This window comes from Pseudocercospora fijiensis, assembly GCF_000340215.1.
Source record: "Pseudocercospora fijiensis CIRAD86 unplaced genomic scaffold MYCFIscaffold_8, whole genome shotgun sequence".
Lineage (NCBI taxonomy): Eukaryota > Fungi > Ascomycota > Dothideomycetes > Mycosphaerellales > Mycosphaerellaceae > Pseudocercospora > Pseudocercospora fijiensis.
The window spans coordinates 2,836,806-2,858,861 of record NW_006921539.1 but is presented as its reverse complement, the minus strand read 5'-3'; the positions used below and the strand labels follow the sequence as shown (position 1 = coordinate 2,858,861).

Genomic DNA, 22,056 nt, shown 5'->3' with positions numbered 1-22,056 from the left:
GCCACGAGCATACATTTGCTCGGCCTGCTTCATCGTGGGAAGCTGCGCCCAGGATACGACATAGCGAGCACGACATGTGTTCCGCATGCAGTTGACGAAAGGTTCACGGAAAAGCTAGAGACAAGACCTGAGATGCGATGCTCAAGTTAGCCGGTGTAGCCGGACCACATGTTTCTTTGCCGGCTACCGAGAACCCCTGCAAATAGCTCGAAGCTACGTCGCGTCTGCTCAGCAAAGCGAATGCCTACAGAAACGACACAACCCATAATCCACACCATTGTGCTACGCCTGGGCCAGCAGCGCTTCCAGCGCAAGTCAATATGGCGGACATACAGCATGAACAAGGCCAGCTCAATTGGCGACTGAGTGCGCACCCCTTAACACTTCTCACCTTCCTTGGCTTTCGCATATGTATGTCCAGCGAGCTATCTTACTTGGAGATACCGCTAACACCCCATATAGCCTCCCTGCTCGTCTACCTCCTCGGCATGCTATTCACCGAGAACTTCGTCCTCATCTTCATTGTAACGATCATCCTCCTCGCGATGGACTTCTACTACCTCAAGAACATCGCTGGCCGACGGCTTGTTGGGCTACGGTGGTGGAATGAGGTGGCTCAGAGCGGTGATAGCCACTGGGTCTTCGAAAGTGCACCGCAGCCAAACGAGCCTGGCGGCAAGACTGTGACGCCTACAGACAAGAGATTCTTTTGGATGGCATTATATGTGCAGCCTGCGTTATGGATCGCCCTTGCGATTCTGGCGTTGGTCAGGCTGAGGTTTATATGGTTGACATTGGTCGGTGAGTACACATGCACATCAAACACATGCATCGGAAGGGACAGCTGACATAAAGCAGCGATTGCGCTTGTGTTGACCATCACGAACACTTTGGCGTTTTCGCGATGCGATAAATTCAGCCAAGCGAGTGGACTGGTGGAAAGAGGACTTTACTCGGGATCTTTAGCACGAAATGTGGGCGGAGCGCTCGTATCGCGCTTGTTCACTCGCGGGTCATGAGAGCGTCGCCTCATATTATACCGGTTGGCTTACGCAACGGCAATGAGAGAGTAACATGTTTCAGTCCAAAACTTTTCTCATTCGTAAGTCCGTGTATTTCGTGCTGCTAAATGATACAGGGGTTCAAAAACTTTTGCTATGCTACAGGTGTACTCATCGAAGCCAAAGTCGCCTCATTCAAGTCGCTGGCGTTTGTCACACAACTCGGCGCTGGCAGACACGTTTTTCGACGAACCTTGAAGCTCGTCGGTGGCTTCTCATCCTCGCCGAAAAAGCCTTTCCAGATCCTGCTTCGAATGCTGTTGATCGTGCCCAGTTCAGGAATTGTAAGTTCTCCAGCGTAAGGAACGACAACACATCGGTCAATCTCCTCGAGACATTTGACGCCTCCGTTGCTGACACTAAATTCATAGTCGACCACCATTCTCCTCGAGACCCTCAATGCAAATGACACCCGCAAGTCCCTCACGGCGGCCTCTAGAGCAAATAAGCTCGGTAGAACCGCCGACCAGGCCGTGAAGAACCTCTCGATAAAAACATTATTGGTCTGACTTCCAAGGTGGATGTGGACTCTGTTCAGTCTTCCGATTCTGGTTGGCTCACAAATCGTGTAATTTAGTCTGGATACGATATCATCCAAGTGCGGCAATCTCATTGCCAGCGTCACATATTCCTGAGCTTTCTGTCGGAGAAGAGGCGACTTCACTGTTAAGCTAGCGGGTGGCAGCGCGATTACTCGTCTTCTCGAGGCTGGACTTGGCGGCAACATTGGCCAGGCGGTACTTGATGGGCTTCCTGAGTTAGGCTGAGCGTAGAATGTGGCATTTCGCAGAGTCCACAGGTCTTGCAGAATTGGTACGTGGAGGTTGGTAGTGTTGAGCCAGAAAGGGAGATTGCAACTTTCATCGTAGATCTCCTTGCACGTTATGGATAGGGAGAAGATGCTGCTCGTTGTGTCCGGGTTAGAGATGATTGAGGTGCGCCGCGGGTACGGAGAATCTGCATTAAAGTCTACATGGATCCCTGAGGATTCGAAAAAGGCGAAGTTGTAGATGATGTTTCGGATGTCTGCCGGGAGGCGGAGGAATGGTGAGCGAGGAGTGTTTGAGAAGGTCGCATCCTCTTGTTGGTGAGGAGAATGGATGCTGTGCTGAGGTGTGCCAGCATATCCGTCGCAGAATCCCGGATCGTAAGAAGAGTGTCGTGAGCGGGAGAGCTTAGCTGACGACAACAACTCATCAGGCACCGGAACTCCCTCCGAGGACATGTCGAATTCACAGCACTCTGAGTGGGAGGACATGGTTGGTGTCTGTTGGCGGCCAGGTGCGGGAAGGATGTCCCGGGATCGTCGTACTTCTGATAAAGCACTAAGGTTTGATCTCAAGATATTGCTCTGCTTCGCGTGGAAAAGGATAGCCTGAGCGAACGGTCGAGCACTCCGTGGCCCTTATGTATACCTGTCCGACGGCTCTACTTGGACGGTATAGGCGGCAAAGGTCGATTTGGAGGCGGGCCTGGACACGGTGGATACGCCCCGGGCATTGCTTGCTCCGTCCGAGAATGACGGCACTGAAGCCGAGACTTTCAGTCTTCCTCTGAGCTACGGGCCCGATTCCAGAGCCAGGGCTCCCAGAAGACCACGTGAGGGCTGCGATGGAATACTATGATGGGATTGTGTGCTGTGGAGCGCGGACCATGGTGTGACAATGATGGTGGTAGCTCAGACTGACACGGCCCTTCTTCGCCACCACCAGGCTTGATATATGATTAACCTGGGCCCACTCATAGACTTGGCAGCACGAAGAATAAGCGCTGTGTCTGCCCTGCTGTTTGTGCCCGACCAGCGATCGCAGTATAAGCCCTCACCATCAGGCACGTGCAGCCTACTGTGAACTGGTCTCGAAGCGCTCGAGCACAAAGCGTTTGCAGTAGAGACTGCATGAGATTCCAGATGGGAATCAATGAGCATTGCAGTTGTGGCATTCTAAGCCACAGCTATCGTTCCCCGGGTCCGCATGAACTGCTAGAACCATGGTTCACTTGAGCAGTTTCGTCCCAATCTGGCAAGACGAGCAGCGGTCTTGGCGAATATCTGGGCCACTTCATCAGCTGAGAACCCGATCGCGCTTATGCATCACAGGAAAGGTCAATTTTGGTGGGAGACATACATGTGGCCATGAGGCCAAGATCTGAGACTTTTCAGAGGAAACTCCATCACATTGACTCTGGTGGCAGATTCTGGTGCATAATATGCATACCCTGAGCGCGTACGGCGACACTTGGCGAATAAACGGAAAGTCGTCTCCATCCTGCCTGGATCTTGGTTACGAATCGGACGGATCATACCACGATCGCTTAGATCTTGGTAGCGAAGAAAGCGAATCAAGCTTACTTCGCAGTGGCTACGTCCAACCGCTCAGCTCCCGGACGGCATTTCCCTAGAGACAGTCGAGCACGACCACTTCCGGGTTGACTAAGGACGCAGGTTGGCTCCCTTCGTGGTTTATGTGGCGCTTTAGAGTACCTGCCATGTGTCCGGAGGCTCCTTCGTCCGAGTGCTGTAACCATCCAGATTGAGCGATGAGAGATTCCTGTTTCGATTGCGCTGGAAGCTCATCCTCCCAGTCAAAACGCCTCTTCAAGTACACTTGGCAATAACTTTGTTGTTTGCGTGTACGTTGTAGGCGCAAGGGTTGTTCTTCGTACTCTTGTTATTCTGTGTGATATGAGCGTCAGCCTTAAACATCGAGAAGTCTGCTAGTCTTACCGGATGGCAAAGGGAAATCACCATTGGGAGTTGTGCACACTTCGTCCGGATAGTTCCCAGCGAGTCTGCCCTTCAAGAGACGGTGGCAATGCTGTGCTGGAACAGATGAATGCCGCGATGCGTGAAACACGTATCGTGGAGGCCTTGGCGGTCTGGAGTCCGTGCTAGGGCTCCGTGGACGTCACCAAGCCATTTCTCTTCCCCCAAGCCACAATCTTCGAAGCGATCTCACCATGCTCAGCGACACATCATTTCCGCGTCCACTTCTGGACAACAAAAGTCAGCTCGCATCACCTCGAATAACGCTGCTTCGAAGCAAACATGGCTCCATCGGAGTCGGAGAACCACAACAAGCCGTGCACAATATGCGGCACCCCGCGTGGACTTCTCGTGCGCTGCATCATCGACGAGTCGCAAAAGTGGAACATGGTCTGTCCTGGAAGCTGCTGGCGAAGTGTGTCAGGCGGCGTCGAGGATGCTAAAGGGCTTGAAGGACAGTACCCGCACTACAGATATGGCGGAATGTGGAAGAACAAGCACGCGGATGGACCAGTCAGTGCCAAGAAGCCTGGAAAGGTCAAACGAAGGCAGAAAGAAGAGCGTGCCCAAAGAGAAGTCGAAGAAAGGAGCAGCCATGAAGTTGCTGAGGAGCACCAGCAATGAGAATTGCCTATCGTCTACCATAAACCACACTCTCCAGTTGACATCTACTTGCGTGGCTAGCATGACAGCACTTTGCAGTCATGTATTCTCTGGATACGATACACACTCATCAATGTCTGAGCATGGAGTCGAGTGGCCTGAAGTCACGCGAAAGCTGAGTCAGAATCACATCACCATCTCAACTCGTGCTGGCCATGGCCGTCTTTGATCGCACAGGTCATATGATGCTGAAAGTTCGCCTTGTGCTCTGGTCTAATCTCTTACTTGGATACATCTTCGAGCGCCGATGTATCGATCCGAGGGCGAGCGAACGTAGGAAACGACTGCTTACAAGCTCCTGCTGTCTCTAACGTTTCTTTTATAATAAGCTGAACATGATCGCTGACTAGCACTTTTCGTCAATGATGCTTCCCAATCAGGCAATGTTCCTGCATTAGCTCAGATCTCAACCGAACCTCTACGATTACTGTAATGATGATGTCAGTCATAGGATTTGGCGGTTCATGATGCTTTGATGTCTGTTCCTGCAGGTGTGCAAGACCTCAGAAGCTTCATCGATCAATCTTCAATCGTATTCTCACATCATCAAATTCATCAAGCAGCCAATTCATTTATGCTCCAACTACATCTAAGGCGTTCACTAGGATTACTGAGAGTTAGACCGTAATAATGGCACACAAGCCACAAACATCGACCAGGCCGATGATGGAGAACAACAACGGTATGCCATCTCCTAAAAGCCATTACTGATCAAAGCTTACCATTGCATAGTTGTTGGCGGCCGTCTAGCCATTTTCTCTAAGGACCCTCCTACTGGCTTCTTCCGAGATGGATTCTGCAGAACTGGGCCCGAAGACTCTGGCAATCACAGCATTGCAGCAACAATGACCTCAGAATTTCTCGACTTCACCGTGAGCTCAGACGCGATATGATATGGTGTACAGAGGTATTAACCTCTTCTCTACAGGCATCCAAGGGCAACAATCTCAAAGACGTAGGTGTAATGCCAGGACAAAAGTGGTGTCTTTGTGCATCAAGATGGCAAGAGGCAATGAAAGCGGCACAAGAGGGGCAATTGAGCAAGGAAGCGGTTCCCAAAGTCAACCTGTCCGCAACGCACGAAGCAGCCCTAAGCCAAGTCAGCTATAAGGATCTCAGGAGCTTTGCGGCAGAAGGCGAGGCACACCAGAATCACAGGCAAGAGTCGCATTACAACCCTGAAGGAAATGGAAAGGTCGCGGAGGAGCACGGAGACATCTCGAGTCACGATCTTTCATTAGCGCCAGGAGCTGGCTCACACAACAAGACTGGGGAAGTGAAAGGTACCACTGGCCAGCGAGGATGAAGCTGGGAAAGAGAACAGATATGACACAAAACAGAAGTCAACGGATTGGAGATCGAATACAATACACTGGTTTTTGACATCCTCAATTTCCTCAAGCTAATGGTTAGCCCTGGATTACGGCAGCAGCAACAATCACAGAGCGATTACTGAGTGACCCGTAAAGGTTGAGAGCTCTCGAATCTCGCGTTCAAGCGATTAACACATCGATTGGGGGTGTGGTGGTGGTATCTGACCAAACGACGTTCGTACCCTGATCGGCTGTCAGTACTTACCACTGGACAGCAACATTCTTGACGCGGCTGAACGTCAGTCGAGATTGAAAGTATGGCAAACTGAAGGCTCGATATTTGGAAGGTGATGGGCTGCCGCAATCGTCCTGCCATGCTGTTGATTGTCGTTTCGACAGTGTAGGTGTTAATGCTTCATCCACCGGTACTGCAGCAATGACCCCCAACTGTAATCGAGGCCATTGGAGTGATGAGCCCAGTAGATGTGACTGCCACAGGTGTATGAGAGAACGAGTGCGGCAGACTTCACATTCCTAGGAAGCATCTTTCGTTGTATTTGACGTTCCTAGCAGAAGCCTATTATCGAAGAGTGGGTCCTTTAGGTATATGTTCTACTGCGACAGTAATATGGACTACTTAGGACGCCAAGGTTTGCTAGGTCTACTATTCTATATAGCGCTGACTTTTTAATACTATACTATAATAGAATGCCGATAGGGCTACTAACGCGGCTATATCCATAGTAGGTATACTACTATCCGCCTTAAGCTCGAAAACGACCGCCGCCGTCTACGTTATATCTAGAATCTATAGGAAGAAACATTTTAGAGCTACCTATATATTAGTAATAGTCGCTTTAGTATAGTTCTATATCTATATAAGTAGGTTAGGATTCGGAATTACGTAATATAGAGATATTACTAGGTTTTATATTTTACTAAAGAATACTAAGCCTCTTATAGAGCCGTATACCGTATTTTAAACCTATCTCTTAATAGACTATATAGCCTTATTTTAATAGTATAGCGACCGTTAGGGTATTATTTTAACTACTATATTCGCCTATAGATTATAAGAAGGAGGCGCCGCCTAGTAAAAAGTTTAAGGTATATACTAGCGCTAGTACGAAGATACCTAAGAAGACCGTAAAGAAGGCAGAGTTATTACCTAGAGATAGAAGATCGACTAGCGATATAATACTAGTAATTAGTATTACGAGGTCGATACTATATAAATAGTATACTAACTATAATCTCCTCTAGTAGGCCTACTATCTACTACGCCTACCGCTAGATTATAAGCGCGTACTTACTAAAGAAATGCAAGACTAGCTTAAAGAATATCTCTCCTATCGACTAGAGGTATACCTCGAAGAGATATATCTCGCGCTATCTAACGAGTCTAATATCTAGCTATATTCCTCGAATATATACCGCTACCTAGTCGATATAATAAAGTAGATTCGGAAAGTATCGCAGAAGATAGTAAAGGAGCGTAATCTATTAGTAAAAGCCGTTTAGAGTAAGAATTATAAGAGGTAGGCTATTCGGAAGTTAGTATTTTCGATAAGATAGCGACAAACTAGAAGACGGCTTGCTATAAGTATAGTTAGTCTCTATAACTTATAAGGCGTAGATTGTATAGATTATTAATACGTATAATAAGAAGAACGTACTTTAGTCTTACCGGCGCTAACGATTAATAGGTATCTACTCTATACTCTTTATATCTAAGGCTCTATAGATTAAGTTACCTTTAACGACTAGCTCGAGAATAAAGTGCTACTACTTCCTACTAGAAAGGAAATAATCTTTATAACAGATAATGCCTTAATTGACTATAGCGTTAATATAGAAGAGATAATTACTCGCGCTAGATATACGCTCGAATATCTGCCTCCTTACCTACTAGATCTTAACCTAACTAAGCAAACCTTTAATATACTAAAGATATAGATAAAGAAGAATAAGGACTTAATTAATAACTTTAACTGCTTTATAGACTTCCTTATATAGGCGCTAGAATACCTAGTAGGAATAGACGTACGAGGGCTGTCTAGGTATACTAGATATAATACTAATAGCGGAGAGGAAGAAGCTAAGGATTAATTACTTTGAAACTTCGACTCGCTTTATATTTAGCTATAACTATATAACAAATATATAATATTATATATAGGATCTCGAGATTATATATATACGAAGCTCTACTATTAATTTTATATATATTACTATAGTACTACGCGTATAGCAAAATATATAAGGTATTAGTAGGTATTACTAGGCTTTATATATTTCCTCCGCTAAGAGCTCTAAGAGCTTCGCAAGATATAGCTAGAGAGGCGCTTCGTAGTAATAGTAATAATATAGATATATATAGCGGAGCAGCTAATAAGCTAGTAGATTCGTTTATTCTTAGCGATCGTCTAACAAATCTAAACTAATAAGAATAGCCGTTACTCTATTACAAATATCGTTATTATTACTATTACTTCCGACTTTACTCTGCCTTCTTAACTAACTTCTCCTTCTAAAAGCGCTTTAAGTACCTAAGTAGGCGACTATAATAGCCTTTAAAGAAGCCTAATTTATCCTTCTATAACTTCTTATTAACTCGTACTATACGATTATAGTCCTATTTCTTAGTAAGGAAGTATAACTCTATTTTTAAGAAGTTGTCCCCTTTTTCTAAATTAGAATATTTATATTACTTACCTGCCTATATAAGAAGGGTTATATTAGCAGGTAGATAGGGTGGTAGTAAATTAGTATAGTATTCGATAGAGGTCTAAGAGGAGAGGGAGGAAGGTAGGCTAGTTAGCCTAACGCCAAGCGCCAAGCCCTGCCTAAGGCATTAGGACCCTAGCTTCACTTAGTCTAGTTACATGCTAATTACGTATAACCTCTAATATACGCTTCCCTTCTAAAGGCCGCGCCCTCGTAGCCTGTCTATATTCTAACCTAATCTCCGTTACTGCTAACTTAGCAGATTAACTAAGCTATTTAGCCGCGCTAAATTAAACGCTTAACTACCTAATTATATAACTATATTAAACCTTACCTCCGACAATGTCTAACTTCTAACTACGCTATTACTGCTACTATACTAATAATACGGGGTTATATAGCTATACGAATTAAAGGCTAGTAACTAATTACAATACGAGCGTACCTTCCCTACTATAATAGGTAGGTATACGGGGTATTATAGCACTACCCCCGTTCTAAGTAAGGTTGTCCGAGTTCTTTACGTCTACTCTAAAAGACCTAGAAATGTCCGCTCCGAGGGATTGTTCTTATTGTTACAAGGACTATTATTTACTATCGTAGTTTCGCTAGCCCTAATTAGTTAGGTTTAGTAGCCTTTAATTGTTAATCTTATCTTATCTTTTCAAAAAACACAGTTCGTCTAGTTTCTATAAGTAAAGGCTATTATAAGTATAATAGTTAAGGTTCGCCTCGCTTAAAGGGTTAGAAAGATCGAGGAGTAACCTATTATCCGCAAGATCGACCCCGGCTAGCTTAGCTCTATAGTTTTGCCCTTAGTTAGTCTATTAGTCGCTTAATCTTTTAAGCGGCTTAAAGTTTTAATTAAACCCTTAGCAGGTTCAATCTTTTAACTTAGTTAGTATAGTGCTTTAGGCTCGTAGTATAGGTAAGGTTATATCTACGACGTAGTAATAATAGCAAGTAATATTAATAATAGCGGCGAGTAGGTAATGTTAATAATAGCGGCGCGAGCCGTCTTAGCGCTAACTTTACCTTGTCCTTTATTTCCTTCTCTAACTAGCAACGCTTTAACTAGCAATATACTCTGTAATACTGTTACTAATATAGCCGCGCGCGCCGTCTTCTAACACACCGTTAGCTCGTGCTACGACGCTATTATTATTATTGCTATTCGCGTACGCGCGCCGCCCTTGTCGATCGCCTAGGCCTCAAGGCCTTATAGAATAAATAAATAAGAGGTAGAGTCCTTAAAAGAGTAGTAACTAATCGACGCGTCGTAGCGCGCTAGGTATAGTCTTATTATCCTACTTTGCCGGTCTCTAATTAGTTAGCGAATATTACCCTAGGGGTAGTATTAATCCTAGGTCTCTCTTAGTAACATTATAACCTTTTAGCCTTCTTCTTGTCCTTTACGCTAGTCTAATACTTATCTAACAACTCGGCTATATCCTCGAAGGAGTCTTTAGCCTCCTACGAGTCCTATTTAGGTAAATAGCCGTACTATCTTAAGAGGTATTCCTTCTTACCTTACCTAGTTCAAGCTTTAGGATACGTTCTATAGACTATAGCTCTTTACTATCTGCTAGTACCTCTTTATATTTAGTAGGGGCTTCTTTATTAGGGTCTCCGCGGTAGTAATATAGTTTAAGGAGGGAGATATAGAAGGTATTATAGATAGTGTAGTATAGTAGGAGCTATAACTAATAGGCCTATACGGAAGAGCCCTTAACTTCTCGAATACGGAATAGGCTAATGTATCTTAGTGCGAGCTTAGGCCTTGTTTTACTATTAGGGGATAGGTGTTTGCGGATATAGAGGTTCTTCGTACTAAGTATAACTATATCGCCTTGCTTAAAGGTTATTAGCGTATAGTGTTTGTTATAATAGGCCTTCTAATAGGCCTAGGCCTTTGCTAGTTTATTAGCTATCTTAGCGTGAATTTCTCGCATCCTTTAAACCCTCTTAATAGCCGCTAGTATCTTAGGGGTTAATACTTAATACGCTTCCCTCTCCTTACGCTCGGCCTCGAGCGAGGTAAATGGTTCTTATAGCAAAGCAGGGTTCTAGCCTATTATAGCTATATATAGTAAGACCTTAGTTAATAAGTAGATACTATTATTATATACGAATTTAGTAGGTTATAGGAGGTTAACCTAGTTATTAGGGTTCTTATTAATATAGCTACGTAGGTACTGCTACAAAGTAGCATTCTATCTCTCGGTTTAGCTATCTGTCTATAGATAGAAGGCTATAGATAGCCGATACTTAAGTCTTAGCTATAGGTATATCTCACTCTAATAGTAAGATATAAATATCGAGCCTCGGTCGGAAACTATCCCCTTAGGGGTTCCCTAATAGCTATAGAAGATATTGTTCTATAGTAACTTAGCTAGGTTAATAGCTGTCTAATCCTTCCGAGCGGGGATATAGCGAGCGCCCTTAGTAAACTAGTCTACGACGACTAGGATAGCGTTAAAGATATCCTTGCTTCCTCTTCGCTTAGTAGGGGGAAGACCTATAATAAAGTCTATTATAAGCTCTGCAAATAGCTTGTAAGGGATTAGTAATAAGGACAACTCGCTAAAAGGCTAATGCTTTAGTACCTTAATACGTTAGTATATAGTATACGTATTAACGTAATCCTTTATATCCCGCTTACTATTTAGCTAGTAGTGTATATGCAATAGTAGCTCGTACAACCTCTCTATACTATAGTAACCGGCAAGCTTACTATTATAGTGTCGCTAAAGAAGTTCTTATCGGATCGAATGTTTAGCGGGGATATAGTATCTGCCCTTAAACTTTAAGTAACCCTTATTATCGATCGACTAGTTACTCTTACTAGATCGAGTCGTTCGCCTACTTATAAGCTTATCGATACGTTTAGTAGTAAAGGCGTCTCTCTACTAAGTACGTAATAGCTTATCTATAAACGATTAACTATCCCTATTTGCAAGGTTATTTAGTAGCACCCTTACTATTAAACGAGGTACGTATTATATATATCTAATAGCACTAGTAGCCGGATTAACTATAGTAGTGCTTTAATCGCTATTACTATATATAGCGATATCGACTAGGGAGTTATTATAACTTCTCCTATCTATATCCTTAATACGTACTATTAATATAGCAAGAGTATTAATATGCTTTAAGCTGTCGTAGAGTCCGGTAAGCCGCTTATCCTACGCTTGCTTATTAACAATACGGGCTATAGCAATCTTATACTATAGGGTTAGAAACAAAGAATTAATATATTAGGTCTCGCTATCGTAATTAGGTCGCCTCGATAGGCTATTAGCAGGGTTGCTTACGCCTAGCCGATACAATATATTAAAATCAAACCTGGCGAGGTAGACAGCCTATCTAGCCTATCGACCTATAACTCGTATGACCTTAGTAATCCTACGCAGGTTGTTATAGTCTATATAGACCTAAATAGGGTGCTAAGCACTATCGAGATAATAGCGCTAATGCTTAAAGGCCTCTACGATTGCTAAGATCTCTTACTCGCAGGTCTCGTAGCGACGCCTAGTGTCGATTATTTTCCGCGAAAAGAAGGCGATCGGGTACTAATAGGTATTATTAGCCTGCTATAATATAATAGCTAATATAGCGAACTATAAAGCGTTAGTCTTAATCCGGATCTGTTTGCTTAGTACGAAATAGTATAATAAGGGGACTTTGGTAAAGCGTTACTTTAAACCGTTAAAAGCGGCTTGTGCTCTATTAGTCTATTTAAACTCTCTAGATAGGTTAGCCTTAGTTTTAGTAAGCTTAGTTTGTAGCATTATATACCGCGAATAACCTTCGATAAATCGACGGTAGAAGTTAGCAAAACCTAGGAATAATTAAAGCTCTTTAATGCTAGTAGGTGTTGGCTATTTGGTAATAGTCTTAATCCGATTAGGATTAGCCTTAATACCCTTAGTTAATACGAGGAAGCTAAGGAAGGCTACCTCCTTAGTAGTAAAGGTGCATTTAGAAGGCTTATAATATAGTCTATAGGCTCGTAGGCGGTCGAGGACCTTACGTACTACGGCCTAGTATTCTACAATATTAGGTAAATAGGTATAAACTAGGATATTATCTAGGTAAACTATATAGAGATAGTCTAATAGGCCCGAAAGAGCCCGATTAATATAGGACTAGAATATTGTAGGGGCATTAGCTAAGCCGAATAGTATAACTAAGTACTCGAAATAGCTATAGCGAGTATAGAAGGCCGTCTTCTATTCGTCGCCCTTACGAATATAGATGCGGTAATAGGCGTCCTTAATGTCTAATATAGTGTAGTAGTAAGCGCTAGAAAGGCGATCGAGGGTCTCGTTAATAAGTAGAAGTAGACAGCGGTCCTTAATAGTAACAGTATTAAGCCTACGATAATCGATATATAGGCGTAGGCTACTATCCTTCTTTAGGACAAACAGGATAGGCGCACTAGTAGGGCTGTTACTATATCGAATTCGACTATTAGCTAGGTTCTTATCTAGGTATTTACGTAATATAGTAAGCTCTCGTTTACTAAGGTTATAGAGTAGCCTAAAAGGAACCTCCTTACCCTATATAATATCGATCTTATAGTCCGTCTCTTTAAATATAGGCAGTATCGATGCTAGGTAGTATTTAAACATATTAATACAGGTCTCTCGAATAGGCTATAGTATACGAGTAAGCTAATTAGGGTCTATACTATTAGGGGGCATAGGCTTATTATTATTACCTAATAGGTCGACTATTAGGTTAGCTACGGCAGGTATTAGGTTGCCGATAAATAGGACCCTAATATCGTTAGGGCACTCGCTAACGTCGATATACTTAATGTCCTCTTTCCTAGCGATTCTAAATCGCTACTATTAAAGGCCTAAGTCTATAGTTATAGCATAGTGCTTAAGAATAGGGTTACTAATAACAATAGTAGCTCCCCTATATAGGTTGTCTATATCTACTACGTAGGCAGTAAAGTCTAGTAGGCGCTTATTGCCGAGGTCGTCTTTTAGAACTATAGGAACATAGTAGGCCCTATAAGTTAAGTGCCGAGCGTTATTAAACTAAGCAAGGGTTAGTAGGTTAGTCCTAGGCAATTGTCGAAGGTCTAATTGCTTAGCTAGGCGATAGCTAATAAGGGCACTAACCGAATTTCCTAGATCTAGCGTAACCTTAGTCTTATAGTTAGTTCTATACGTGTCCTATATAAGACAGGTACGTATAATAGCTAGCATAATGTCGATAGTTTTACGCTATACGAGGCTAACGGTTAGTACGGCGCTTATTCTTTTTTCGACTAATTAGAAGGACCGATAGGGATAGCATTAGCGGCTAAAAGGTTTTTTCGGTACTTAGTAGTAGTACGGTCGACTCGGGCCTAATCCCTAGGTTTATCGCATTAGCCTAGTAGATAGCTAGTACTATTATAGTTGAAGCATTTCAATCCGGTTAGGAGGTTGCTATAGCTATTATTGTTAGTAGAGCGGTTAGTACTATAGGGATACGAGCCCCTTCTATAGCCCCTATTACGGCCTCCTCTATATAGCCGCCGGCTATAGCCTCTTCTATAGTTATTGTTACTATTCCTATTATTATTAGCATTATTGTTTTAGTAGGAACCTTAGTTTCCTCCGCGGGCACTACGGTTGCTATAGTTAGTACTAGTTAGTCGGATCCTCGACTCTAGCCGTTGCTAAAGCTAAACAGCTCGTTTAGCTGTTTCTACTTCGACTATAAATTAAATGCGTATTAGATTAGCCTGTTCGAACATACGGCGGCGGTCCAATTTAAGGACTAATTCCTATCTTAATTTAGGGCGTATTTCCGAGATCTATATAGAATCGGTCTTAGCCGGAAGATTATCTTTAAGGGTCTTTAAGTAGGCCTCGAATAAGCGAGCCGTTTAATTAGTCTTTTGCTTAGCTCGAAGGTACTAGTCCTAAGTATACTATTGTCTTAGTATCGGGTTTCCGAGGGTGTCTAGTATAATTGTCTTATAGGTTTGCTACTAAATAGTAGTTTAGTTATTAAGGGAGTTAAAATGGTTATCCTAGGTACGCTTCGGGTCGCTATTAATATATTGTATAGCATAGACGACTAATAAGTAGTCGTTTAGGAGAGCCCTTAGTATATTACGCTAGTTAAGCTTACAATTACGTATATGATTATTATACTGCTTGCGACTAGAGCCGTTAAATACGGTGCAGTCCTTAAGCTTAGCATCCTTCTTTTAGACGGGTAGTAAGGAAGGCACTACTACTAGTTTAGCATTAGTTATTAGGGACTCCTATAGGCGGCGAATCTCGAGGAGATTATCCTCTAGCTATTGTTCTTAACGTAAGGCAGTAAGCCTATTCTAAGTAGCTTCTTAAAGTCTCGCTACTAGCTAGGGGCCGAAGGCTAGTTAGTTATATCGACGGTTAATAATGTTATTAAGAATGTCGTTAACGGGCAACGATAGGTTATCCCCTTCGACTATAGGTTCTTTAGTAGGCCCTCCGGTAGGCTCTTTAGTAGGCACTTTAGTAGGAACTATGCTACTAGCGTTGTTATTGCTAGCGCTGCTAGCGGCGCCGCGGTTATTGTTGTTGCTTCGTAATAAGCCGGCTATTATAATAAGGGGTAACACTAATAATATATTATAGGCCCCTATAGTATAGATATAGCGGAATTAGCGAGTATCGGTCTAGTGCAATTAACTTAGTATAATAGGCCGTATAGAAGGCCTTACTTGATAATTGGTACGGTTATTCTAATAGAATAGTACGTATAGGTCCCGCTCTTTAGGCGCAATATAGTTAAATCGATAGTTTTCGTAGCTATACCGCTAAAAGCTTAAAATAAGGACTATCTAGCTGCTACCCTTAAAGGGTAATCGAATACTGTATAAGAAGGGTTATGTTAGCAGGTAGATAGGGTAGTAGTGAATTAGTATAGTATTCGATAGAGGTCTAAGAGGAGAGGGAGGAAGGCAGGCTAGTTAGCCTAACGCTAAGCGCTAAGCCCTGCCTAAGGCATTAGGACCCTAGCTTTACTTAGTCTAGTTACATGCCAATTACGTATAACCTCTAATAGCCTATTAAAAGAACTATCTTATAAGGCTTAAGATAGGCGTACTAATTTGCTTAGCAACTCGTAGTAGAATAGGCGAGTTATACTATACTTATTATAGCTCTAATTAAGATTATTACTAAGCCGGAATAGTACGAGAGCTGCTAGGCTAAAGAATACTATTAATAGCTTAGAAAGCGGCCTTAAATACTCCCTTATAATTAATATAAGTTATAGGCGTAGACTTACTATAGTTATATAGTATATATAGTACCTAAGAATATAGAGTCTTCTTTGCCCTTCTCTACTTTATCTTATCTCTTACATTATTAGTAAATTAAGCTGTTTTAGTAGTAATATTCTTAGGCGGCTTCTTTATTATAACGCTAGGTTTGTTAGTAGTAAGGGCTATAGACTAGAGCCTAGTATTATTACTGCTAATCTAGAGATAGTTATCTTTAATATTAGGTAGATCGTCTAGTAGTATCTACTATAGTAGTACTAGTTATAGTTCTTATAAGATTCGTTGCTATACTAATTGTTAGCTTTAATCTTAGCGATATACTAACCTATCTTTATTTGGTGGTGTGGGTAATTCTGTCGATAGTCTACTGGTTATTTGGCTTTAACTTGTGGAATTTGATAGCCGTAGGTCTAGTATCCTTTACCGCTGTCTTAAACTCGAGATCTACTTTAATCTCGTCCTTTCTATTACGCTTAGACTTAAGTATAGTAGCGAGTACTATACGATAATCGTCCCCTTCGAGAGATTAGTATTTATATAAGATAGGAGCGATAGATATAGCCAGAGCAACCCCACCTTCTTCTTTTATAGTTATTAACTTTAAACTACCTAAACTAGTTACTCTTACTAATTACCTATATAGAAGCTATTATAAAGTAGCCGCCTATAGGGAGCTACTTCTTTCTTCTTCTATATCTAAGAGACTATCTAATAGAAGGCTTCGTAGTAATATTAAGTAGAATAGCTAGCACGCTCGTAGTTCTTTATAGCGACCTCTTACTTACTAGTAAGTAGGCGCTACGCTTGTTTATACTTAATACTATAAAGTGTTATAAGTATCGTAAGAAGCTATCTCGATATTTTCTTTATTAATTTCTACCCTATTAATTACTCGCGGCGGCGCTAACTTATTAAATATAGGGCTAGGCTTCGATAGCGAAGCGTCTACTATAGCTATCAAATCTACGACCTCTCTATTATTATTACTAACTGCCGTCGAGGCGCTTTTATTCTATTTAGTAAACTCCTTCTATATCTACCCGTTATTTAGTATACAAGTCTTACTAAACTTAAAGTTTTCTTTAGCGCCGCCGCTATCTTCGACTTTATATTATTCTTCTTTCGACCTTTTATAGGCGACTCGCGCTACTTAGTAGTATTCTTATAGTCCGGTAGGTCCTTATCGACTAGTTTATATATTCCTAGAGTCTATAAAGTCTACGAAGTCGTCGCTCTACTACGATTAGGTATCTTAAAGTACTACCGTACGAGGTCGCTAGTAACGTAGATTGCGACTATATACGCTAACTCGGGTATTAGGCTAATAATAATCGCTATTTAGTAGTATAAGGATATACTTTAAGGTCTACGAAAGTAGAAGAGGAGTATATTCTAGGTAAATACTTAAATAGGATATATTAGTATAGTAATTACTTATATAGGATATATTAGTATAGTAATTACTTATATAGGATTCCTATTACTTAGATAGTAAACATTAGTATAGGAATTACTTAGATAAGTCTAATAGGATTCTTCCTATCTCGCCTACTTATATTTCGCTTGTAGCTTAGATATACGAAGAGTAGTAAAGTAAAGGATAGTATCGCTACTAGTCGTATCGGTCGTATCGCTACTAATCGTATTACTACTAGTCGTATCGTAACTAGTTATACCGCTACTAGTCGTATCGCTAGCTATATCGCTAGTAGTATCGCTACTAAAATATATATAAAAAAAGGGAACTAAAAACAAACTTATAAATAAGTCTAATTTCTACTAATTTTTATACCTATCTACGTATCCTACGGATATAGCATTTAGAAAACCTATAGATATAGTAAAAGGTACTAGAATTCTTTATCTAAGTAATTACTATACTAATATTTCCTATCTAAGTAATTACTATACTAATATTTACTTACTATGCTAATGTGTCCTATCCGAGTAATTACTATGCCAATGTGTACTATTTGAGCATTTACCCGAGCATATTCCCTAGCAAACTATAAGGTTCCGTGCTACAGAGCCGCTATTCTATTCTTGGCATTCTACGGTAAAACGCAAAACCCAGTATCCCTGGAGCATGAGAAGCGCCTGTAATGAGAACACACGTAAAGAACAAGACACTGTTCCTGATATCTTGGATGCCCAAACTGCCCGCTGATCCACAGCTCTCCTACGCCGTACAATCCGAGCACTGGAGCCTGGATATACCACAAACATGAGACTCGCTGCGGCATGTTCTGCTCTCCTCGCCTGCACTGCCAGCACAGCATTTGCAGCCGAACAGCATTGCAAGGAAGTCGAGGTGCTTGTGACTGTCGGGGCAAACGTCCCAGCACTGCCAGAGAGATTTGATCTTCCGTCGCTATCAAACTACCTCCATTTATGGCTGGGGTTTCTCTTTAATTTGCCAGCTCAAGGAAAATATACCATACGAGCCACGCATTGCGCCAGCACTGTGCGAGATCCGGAGAATAATGGAAGGCTTCAATTGTTGGTACACGGAATATGTGGAAGCAGACACTTCTTCTCAGGGTTAGATTCACCAAGTCTAGGCATAGAAGCATTTGGCGGCAAGAACTACAGCTATGTGGATTATGCCCTATCGAAAGGATACGACACGCTTGCTGTTGACCGGCTGGGGAATGGTCGCTCGGATAAACCAAATCCGTTCCTCGTGGTCCATCTTCCCGCTCAAATTGAGGCGATGAATTCTCTCATTGAAAAAATTCGAGCTGGAGCTTTGGGGAAAGTCCCAAAAGAGGTTATTTGGTACGGACATTCTTGGGGCTCGATCCTCGGCCAAGGGCTTGCTACGAAGTACCCAAGAGCAGTTGAAAGGCTTGTCTTAAACGGATGGACTGCATTCGTTCACAAAGCCGCCATAACCACTGCGCTCCGCTTACAGTTCTGGCCGGCTCGTCTAGCGGATGCCAGAAAACGATTCACCAAGCTTGGCTGGGGATACCTACAGCCAAGCAGTGAGAAAGGCATGACACAAATGAACTTCTGGGGTGCTGGGACGGATTTCGAAGGGGCACACTACGACACCGCTATCACGAAGCAGATGTGGACGCAGGTTGGCACAGTGGCATTTGGGGAATTACTGACCTCTTCATTGCTAAATGGCGTTCCGGCTGCCTCGTTCAGAGGCAAAGTACTTCTGGTGACTGGCCAACACGACGATTTCTTCTGCGCTACTAGTTATCGCGCTGGCCATGTCGACTGCGGTAGTGGCGATAAGAACGGTTTAGGAGGTTCCTGGTCCTACATGCAAAACGACAATTCGATACTCGCTCGCACAGGCAAAAAGGCATTCCCTCATGCTGCCCGCTTCGATTACTTCGTACCGCCCAATACGGGCCACTGCCTACACCAGCATTATTCACAGAAGCTTTCTGCCGACACCACGGAAGCATGGCTGCGAGAGACGCTACCCAAGTCGGCTCGAGTCTCTAGATCTGGAGCAGATGTCGTAGGTGAAGAAAGAGATGGTTTGCTGCAACATGATGAGCTGTAGTCGTAGACACATCTAATAACGGCACAATCCAGCTGCAAGTGGGTTTGCAAACAAGTGAATCCAGGTTTTGGGCGGAAGGACAGTACTGCTCGGCTGTGAAACCAGTGCGCGTTTCAACGACTGTCGATTTTCTCGACACAATTGTTTCCTTAAATGGATGCCTTGGCCTAGGCGGATTTTCGAAACAAGCCCACACCTCCTCCTGAGGAAGATGCAGTTGACGCGAATCGGAAGGCTGCGGTGGAATATGTGTGGCATAATTGCGACAAATTTTCCCTCGGATTCTTCGTCACAGGCAAAGCAAGCTTCAGCAATCGCACTACCGCCGCTGCCGGAACACCACATAATACAGAGGCGGCAATCACATTGTGATCAATCGCGGACCTAGACCCATACATAATGTGACCTCTTCGTCAGACCTGGTGCACTGGGTGATCGGACTGGCATTTAAGGATTCGCCCGCAGACATGTTCGACGCATGTCAAGATCCGAAAGAGGAGAACTGTGACTCGAAGCGAAGAAAAGTGAGATGGTTATGCGAGTATTGAGAACTTCTGGTTCAAGCCATAAGCGAATGGCGTTCAGACTGACAAACCCAAACAAAACCTGATCGACGAGCGAGCACTGGAGTACACGCAGCCAGCTTAGGATAATTTCAAGCCTTGTCCTCAACAATTTCGATCGTTGTCGTGGTAGCGTCAGTTTTGTCAAGTTCCTGTTTTGTGACCTTCTCCTGATGCTCCTTCAAGGCATCGTCTTCAAATACTACAATACCAGTCAGCACAGTCTTTTACCAGGTGGAACAGACTTACAGAATGCCAACTCCTCCAACGTGCGTCCGTAAGTCTCTGGCCAGAGGAAGTAGATGCATATGATCTCGAACCCAAGCCAAACGCAGTACATGATCAGGTACTTCCACTTGGCGTTTTGAAGACCGATTGGATTGACAAATGTGCTGAAGAAGCCAGCGCCACGCCCGAAGAACTGGAACACAGCCATACCTCGGGTACGGACTGCGAATGGGAAAAGTTCGACCAGGAATGCTAATTTCGATGTCAGCTGAAGTGCTGTCAAATGTAACCGAAAGCAGCTCACTATATGTCAAGGCGTTGTAGCCGATGTTGTAGCATGGCGAGTACAGGAACATGAAGAAGATGACGGCGTGGCCCTGAGGAGAAAGGCAGCAAGTCAGCATTGGATCGAGAGAACTTTGAGTGTTTGGGAATTGGTCGATACTTACAGCGGCGAGCACACCTGTCGACAAGTAACGTTCTTGAGCGATAGTCCAACCACAATAGACAACCAGCAAAGAAGACGCGCAGGTCAAGTACATCTTGCGGCGAGGGAATCTGCGCACGACCAGAGCCGCACAAGAAGCATTCACCAGAGCCCAGCAATTGAGTCCAATATTCAACTTTGCCTTGAAGCTCGAGTCTGTGATGCCAATAGATTCGAGAATGTCGTTCAGATAGTAGCTGATGAGCGTGTTGCCCGACCATTGGGTAAAGAGGCCCAGAAGAGATCCGATGAGCAAACGTTTTCGCATTCCAGCAGTTCGAAGCAGATCCATCCACGTTTGTTTGGAGCTGTCAAGTTCCATCTTGATCGTGTTTTCAATTTGTGCCATTTCTGCGGCTACGAGACTCGAGCTGCGATCGCCTTCAGCATGGTATCTCACCAAGATTTCGTACGCTTCATCTCGACGATCCTGGCTGATGAGCCAACGCGGTGACTCCGGGACAAAGCTAGGCTGGTATTAGATTTAATTCTCTTGGTTTGAAGACAGTACGTCTCACAATATTAGAGAAACTTGTACCAATGATGGCATTGCTTGAAGGAGGGAAGGGCATCGCCACGACCAGTCAGATGGCGCAAGAGATTGCGTACCGAATGTGATACTGGCAACATGATCAGTGATAGCCCGATGCTCTGAACGGGCTCAGATCTCACCCGGCAGCGAGGATGGCGCCAATAAAGTAGGAGGAGTTGAATAATGATGTCAAGATCGGTCGCTCTTTTGGGTAGCCGAGCTCGCCGAGCATAGCTGCTCCATTGATGATACAACTGTAGAAGACGAGGACCGCACGGTCAGTGTACGGCTTAGACCCGTTACCTGTCGTGAAGGCGTTGGTCTCACATAGGAATGCCAAAGCCAAGAAGCCAACGTGCGGCGAGATACATTCCCACATGCACCGATGCGCATTGCAGGATTGACCCAGCTACCATAACCCAACTGCCCAGGAAAATCGACCATCGTCGTCCGAACCTTTGAGTGATCGCGGGAATCAAGGGCAGCGAGCAGATGGCCCCAAGGCTATACATCGCAGCGATAATGCCCTGGAGAGCTCCTTTGGGGTGGTTGAAATATTCCTGCCATGGCTTCACTATCTGAACTGCATTGATGATTTGGCTGTCGAAGCCACTGGTGATTTCGATGCCCATACATGTCGGAAAGAGAAACAGGTACAGATATCGCAAGTTGGGTTTTTGCCACCATCGAGCCTTGTCCTCTGCAACAGCACGAGTGAGGACGGGATCCGCTCCTTGGGCCTGTGAGGTGAGTTTCATGACAACAAAAGACTGTCCCGATGGCGAGGGATGTGTAAGGCAATCGAGACAGAAAGTCTGCAGATTCGGCTTTGAGAATATTCTAATGCCTGCTGCCATGCAGAGCCAAGACGGAAGGACGATCGTTTCCAGGGTAGAACTACTCGGGC

The 22,056-nt window shown here is 43.5% G+C and overlaps 7 protein-coding genes across 7 annotated transcripts; 4 read left to right on the top strand and 3 right to left on the bottom strand.

Annotated features, from left to right (window-relative positions):
• Nucleotides 1–320: 320 nt before the first annotated feature.
• On the top strand, nucleotides 321–1,019 carry MYCFIDRAFT_81078 (uncharacterized protein; the record flags this gene model as incomplete). The annotated part of the gene is made up of 3 exons (XM_007932075.1): nucleotides 321–411; nucleotides 463–801; nucleotides 859–1,019. 3 exons carry the CDS (start codon nucleotides 321–323, stop codon nucleotides 1,017–1,019), a joined length of 591 nt encoding a protein of 196 aa, XP_007930266.1.
• Nucleotides 1,020–1,254: 235 nt separating this feature from the next.
• Nucleotides 1,255–2,319, bottom strand: MYCFIDRAFT_81077 (uncharacterized protein; the record flags this gene model as incomplete). The annotated part of the gene is made up of 1 exon (XM_007932074.1): nucleotides 1,255–2,319. A coding segment is annotated over one exon (1,065 nt), but the record flags the coding sequence as incomplete, so codon positions are not given.
• A 1,818-nt stretch (nucleotides 2,320–4,137) lies between these two features.
• MYCFIDRAFT_19565 (uncharacterized protein) lies at nucleotides 4,138–4,401 on the top strand (the record flags this gene model as incomplete). Its single annotated transcript, XM_007931403.1, has 1 exon — nucleotides 4,138–4,401. A coding segment is annotated over one exon (264 nt), but the record flags the coding sequence as incomplete, so codon positions are not given.
• An 833-nt stretch (nucleotides 4,402–5,234) lies between these two features.
• On the top strand, nucleotides 5,235–5,629 carry MYCFIDRAFT_18490 (uncharacterized protein; the record flags this gene model as incomplete). Its single annotated transcript, XM_007931401.1, has 2 exons — nucleotides 5,235–5,360; nucleotides 5,417–5,629. Coding segments are annotated over 2 exons (339 nt in total), but the record flags the coding sequence as incomplete, so codon positions are not given.
• A 297-nt stretch (nucleotides 5,630–5,926) lies between these two features.
• On the bottom strand, nucleotides 5,927–6,346 carry MYCFIDRAFT_178177 (uncharacterized protein; the record flags this gene model as incomplete). Its single annotated transcript, XM_007932073.1, has 4 exons — nucleotides 5,927–5,965; nucleotides 5,997–6,061; nucleotides 6,090–6,214; nucleotides 6,243–6,346. The coding sequence occupies 4 exons, from the start codon at nucleotides 6,344–6,346 to the stop codon at nucleotides 5,927–5,929; spliced, it is 333 nt and encodes a 110-aa protein (XP_007930264.1).
• Nucleotides 6,347–11,921: 5,575 nt separating this feature from the next.
• On the top strand, nucleotides 11,922–20,041 carry MYCFIDRAFT_208839 (uncharacterized protein; the record flags this gene model as incomplete). Its single annotated transcript, XM_007932072.1, has 5 exons — nucleotides 11,922–11,930; nucleotides 17,888–17,927; nucleotides 17,988–19,298; nucleotides 19,334–19,482; nucleotides 19,511–20,041. The coding sequence occupies 5 exons, from the start codon at nucleotides 11,922–11,924 to the stop codon at nucleotides 19,709–19,711; spliced, it is 1,710 nt and encodes a 569-aa protein (XP_007930263.1). The 3' UTR covers nucleotides 19,712–20,041.
• On the bottom strand, nucleotides 19,995–21,907 carry MYCFIDRAFT_190432 (uncharacterized protein; the record flags this gene model as incomplete). The annotated part of the gene is made up of 7 exons (XM_007932071.1): nucleotides 19,995–20,095; nucleotides 20,152–20,382; nucleotides 20,435–20,507; nucleotides 20,580–21,089; nucleotides 21,156–21,237; nucleotides 21,290–21,403; nucleotides 21,477–21,907. 7 exons carry the CDS (start codon nucleotides 21,905–21,907, stop codon nucleotides 19,995–19,997), a joined length of 1,542 nt encoding a protein of 513 aa, XP_007930262.1.
• Between the last annotated feature and the right edge of the window lie 149 nt (nucleotides 21,908–22,056).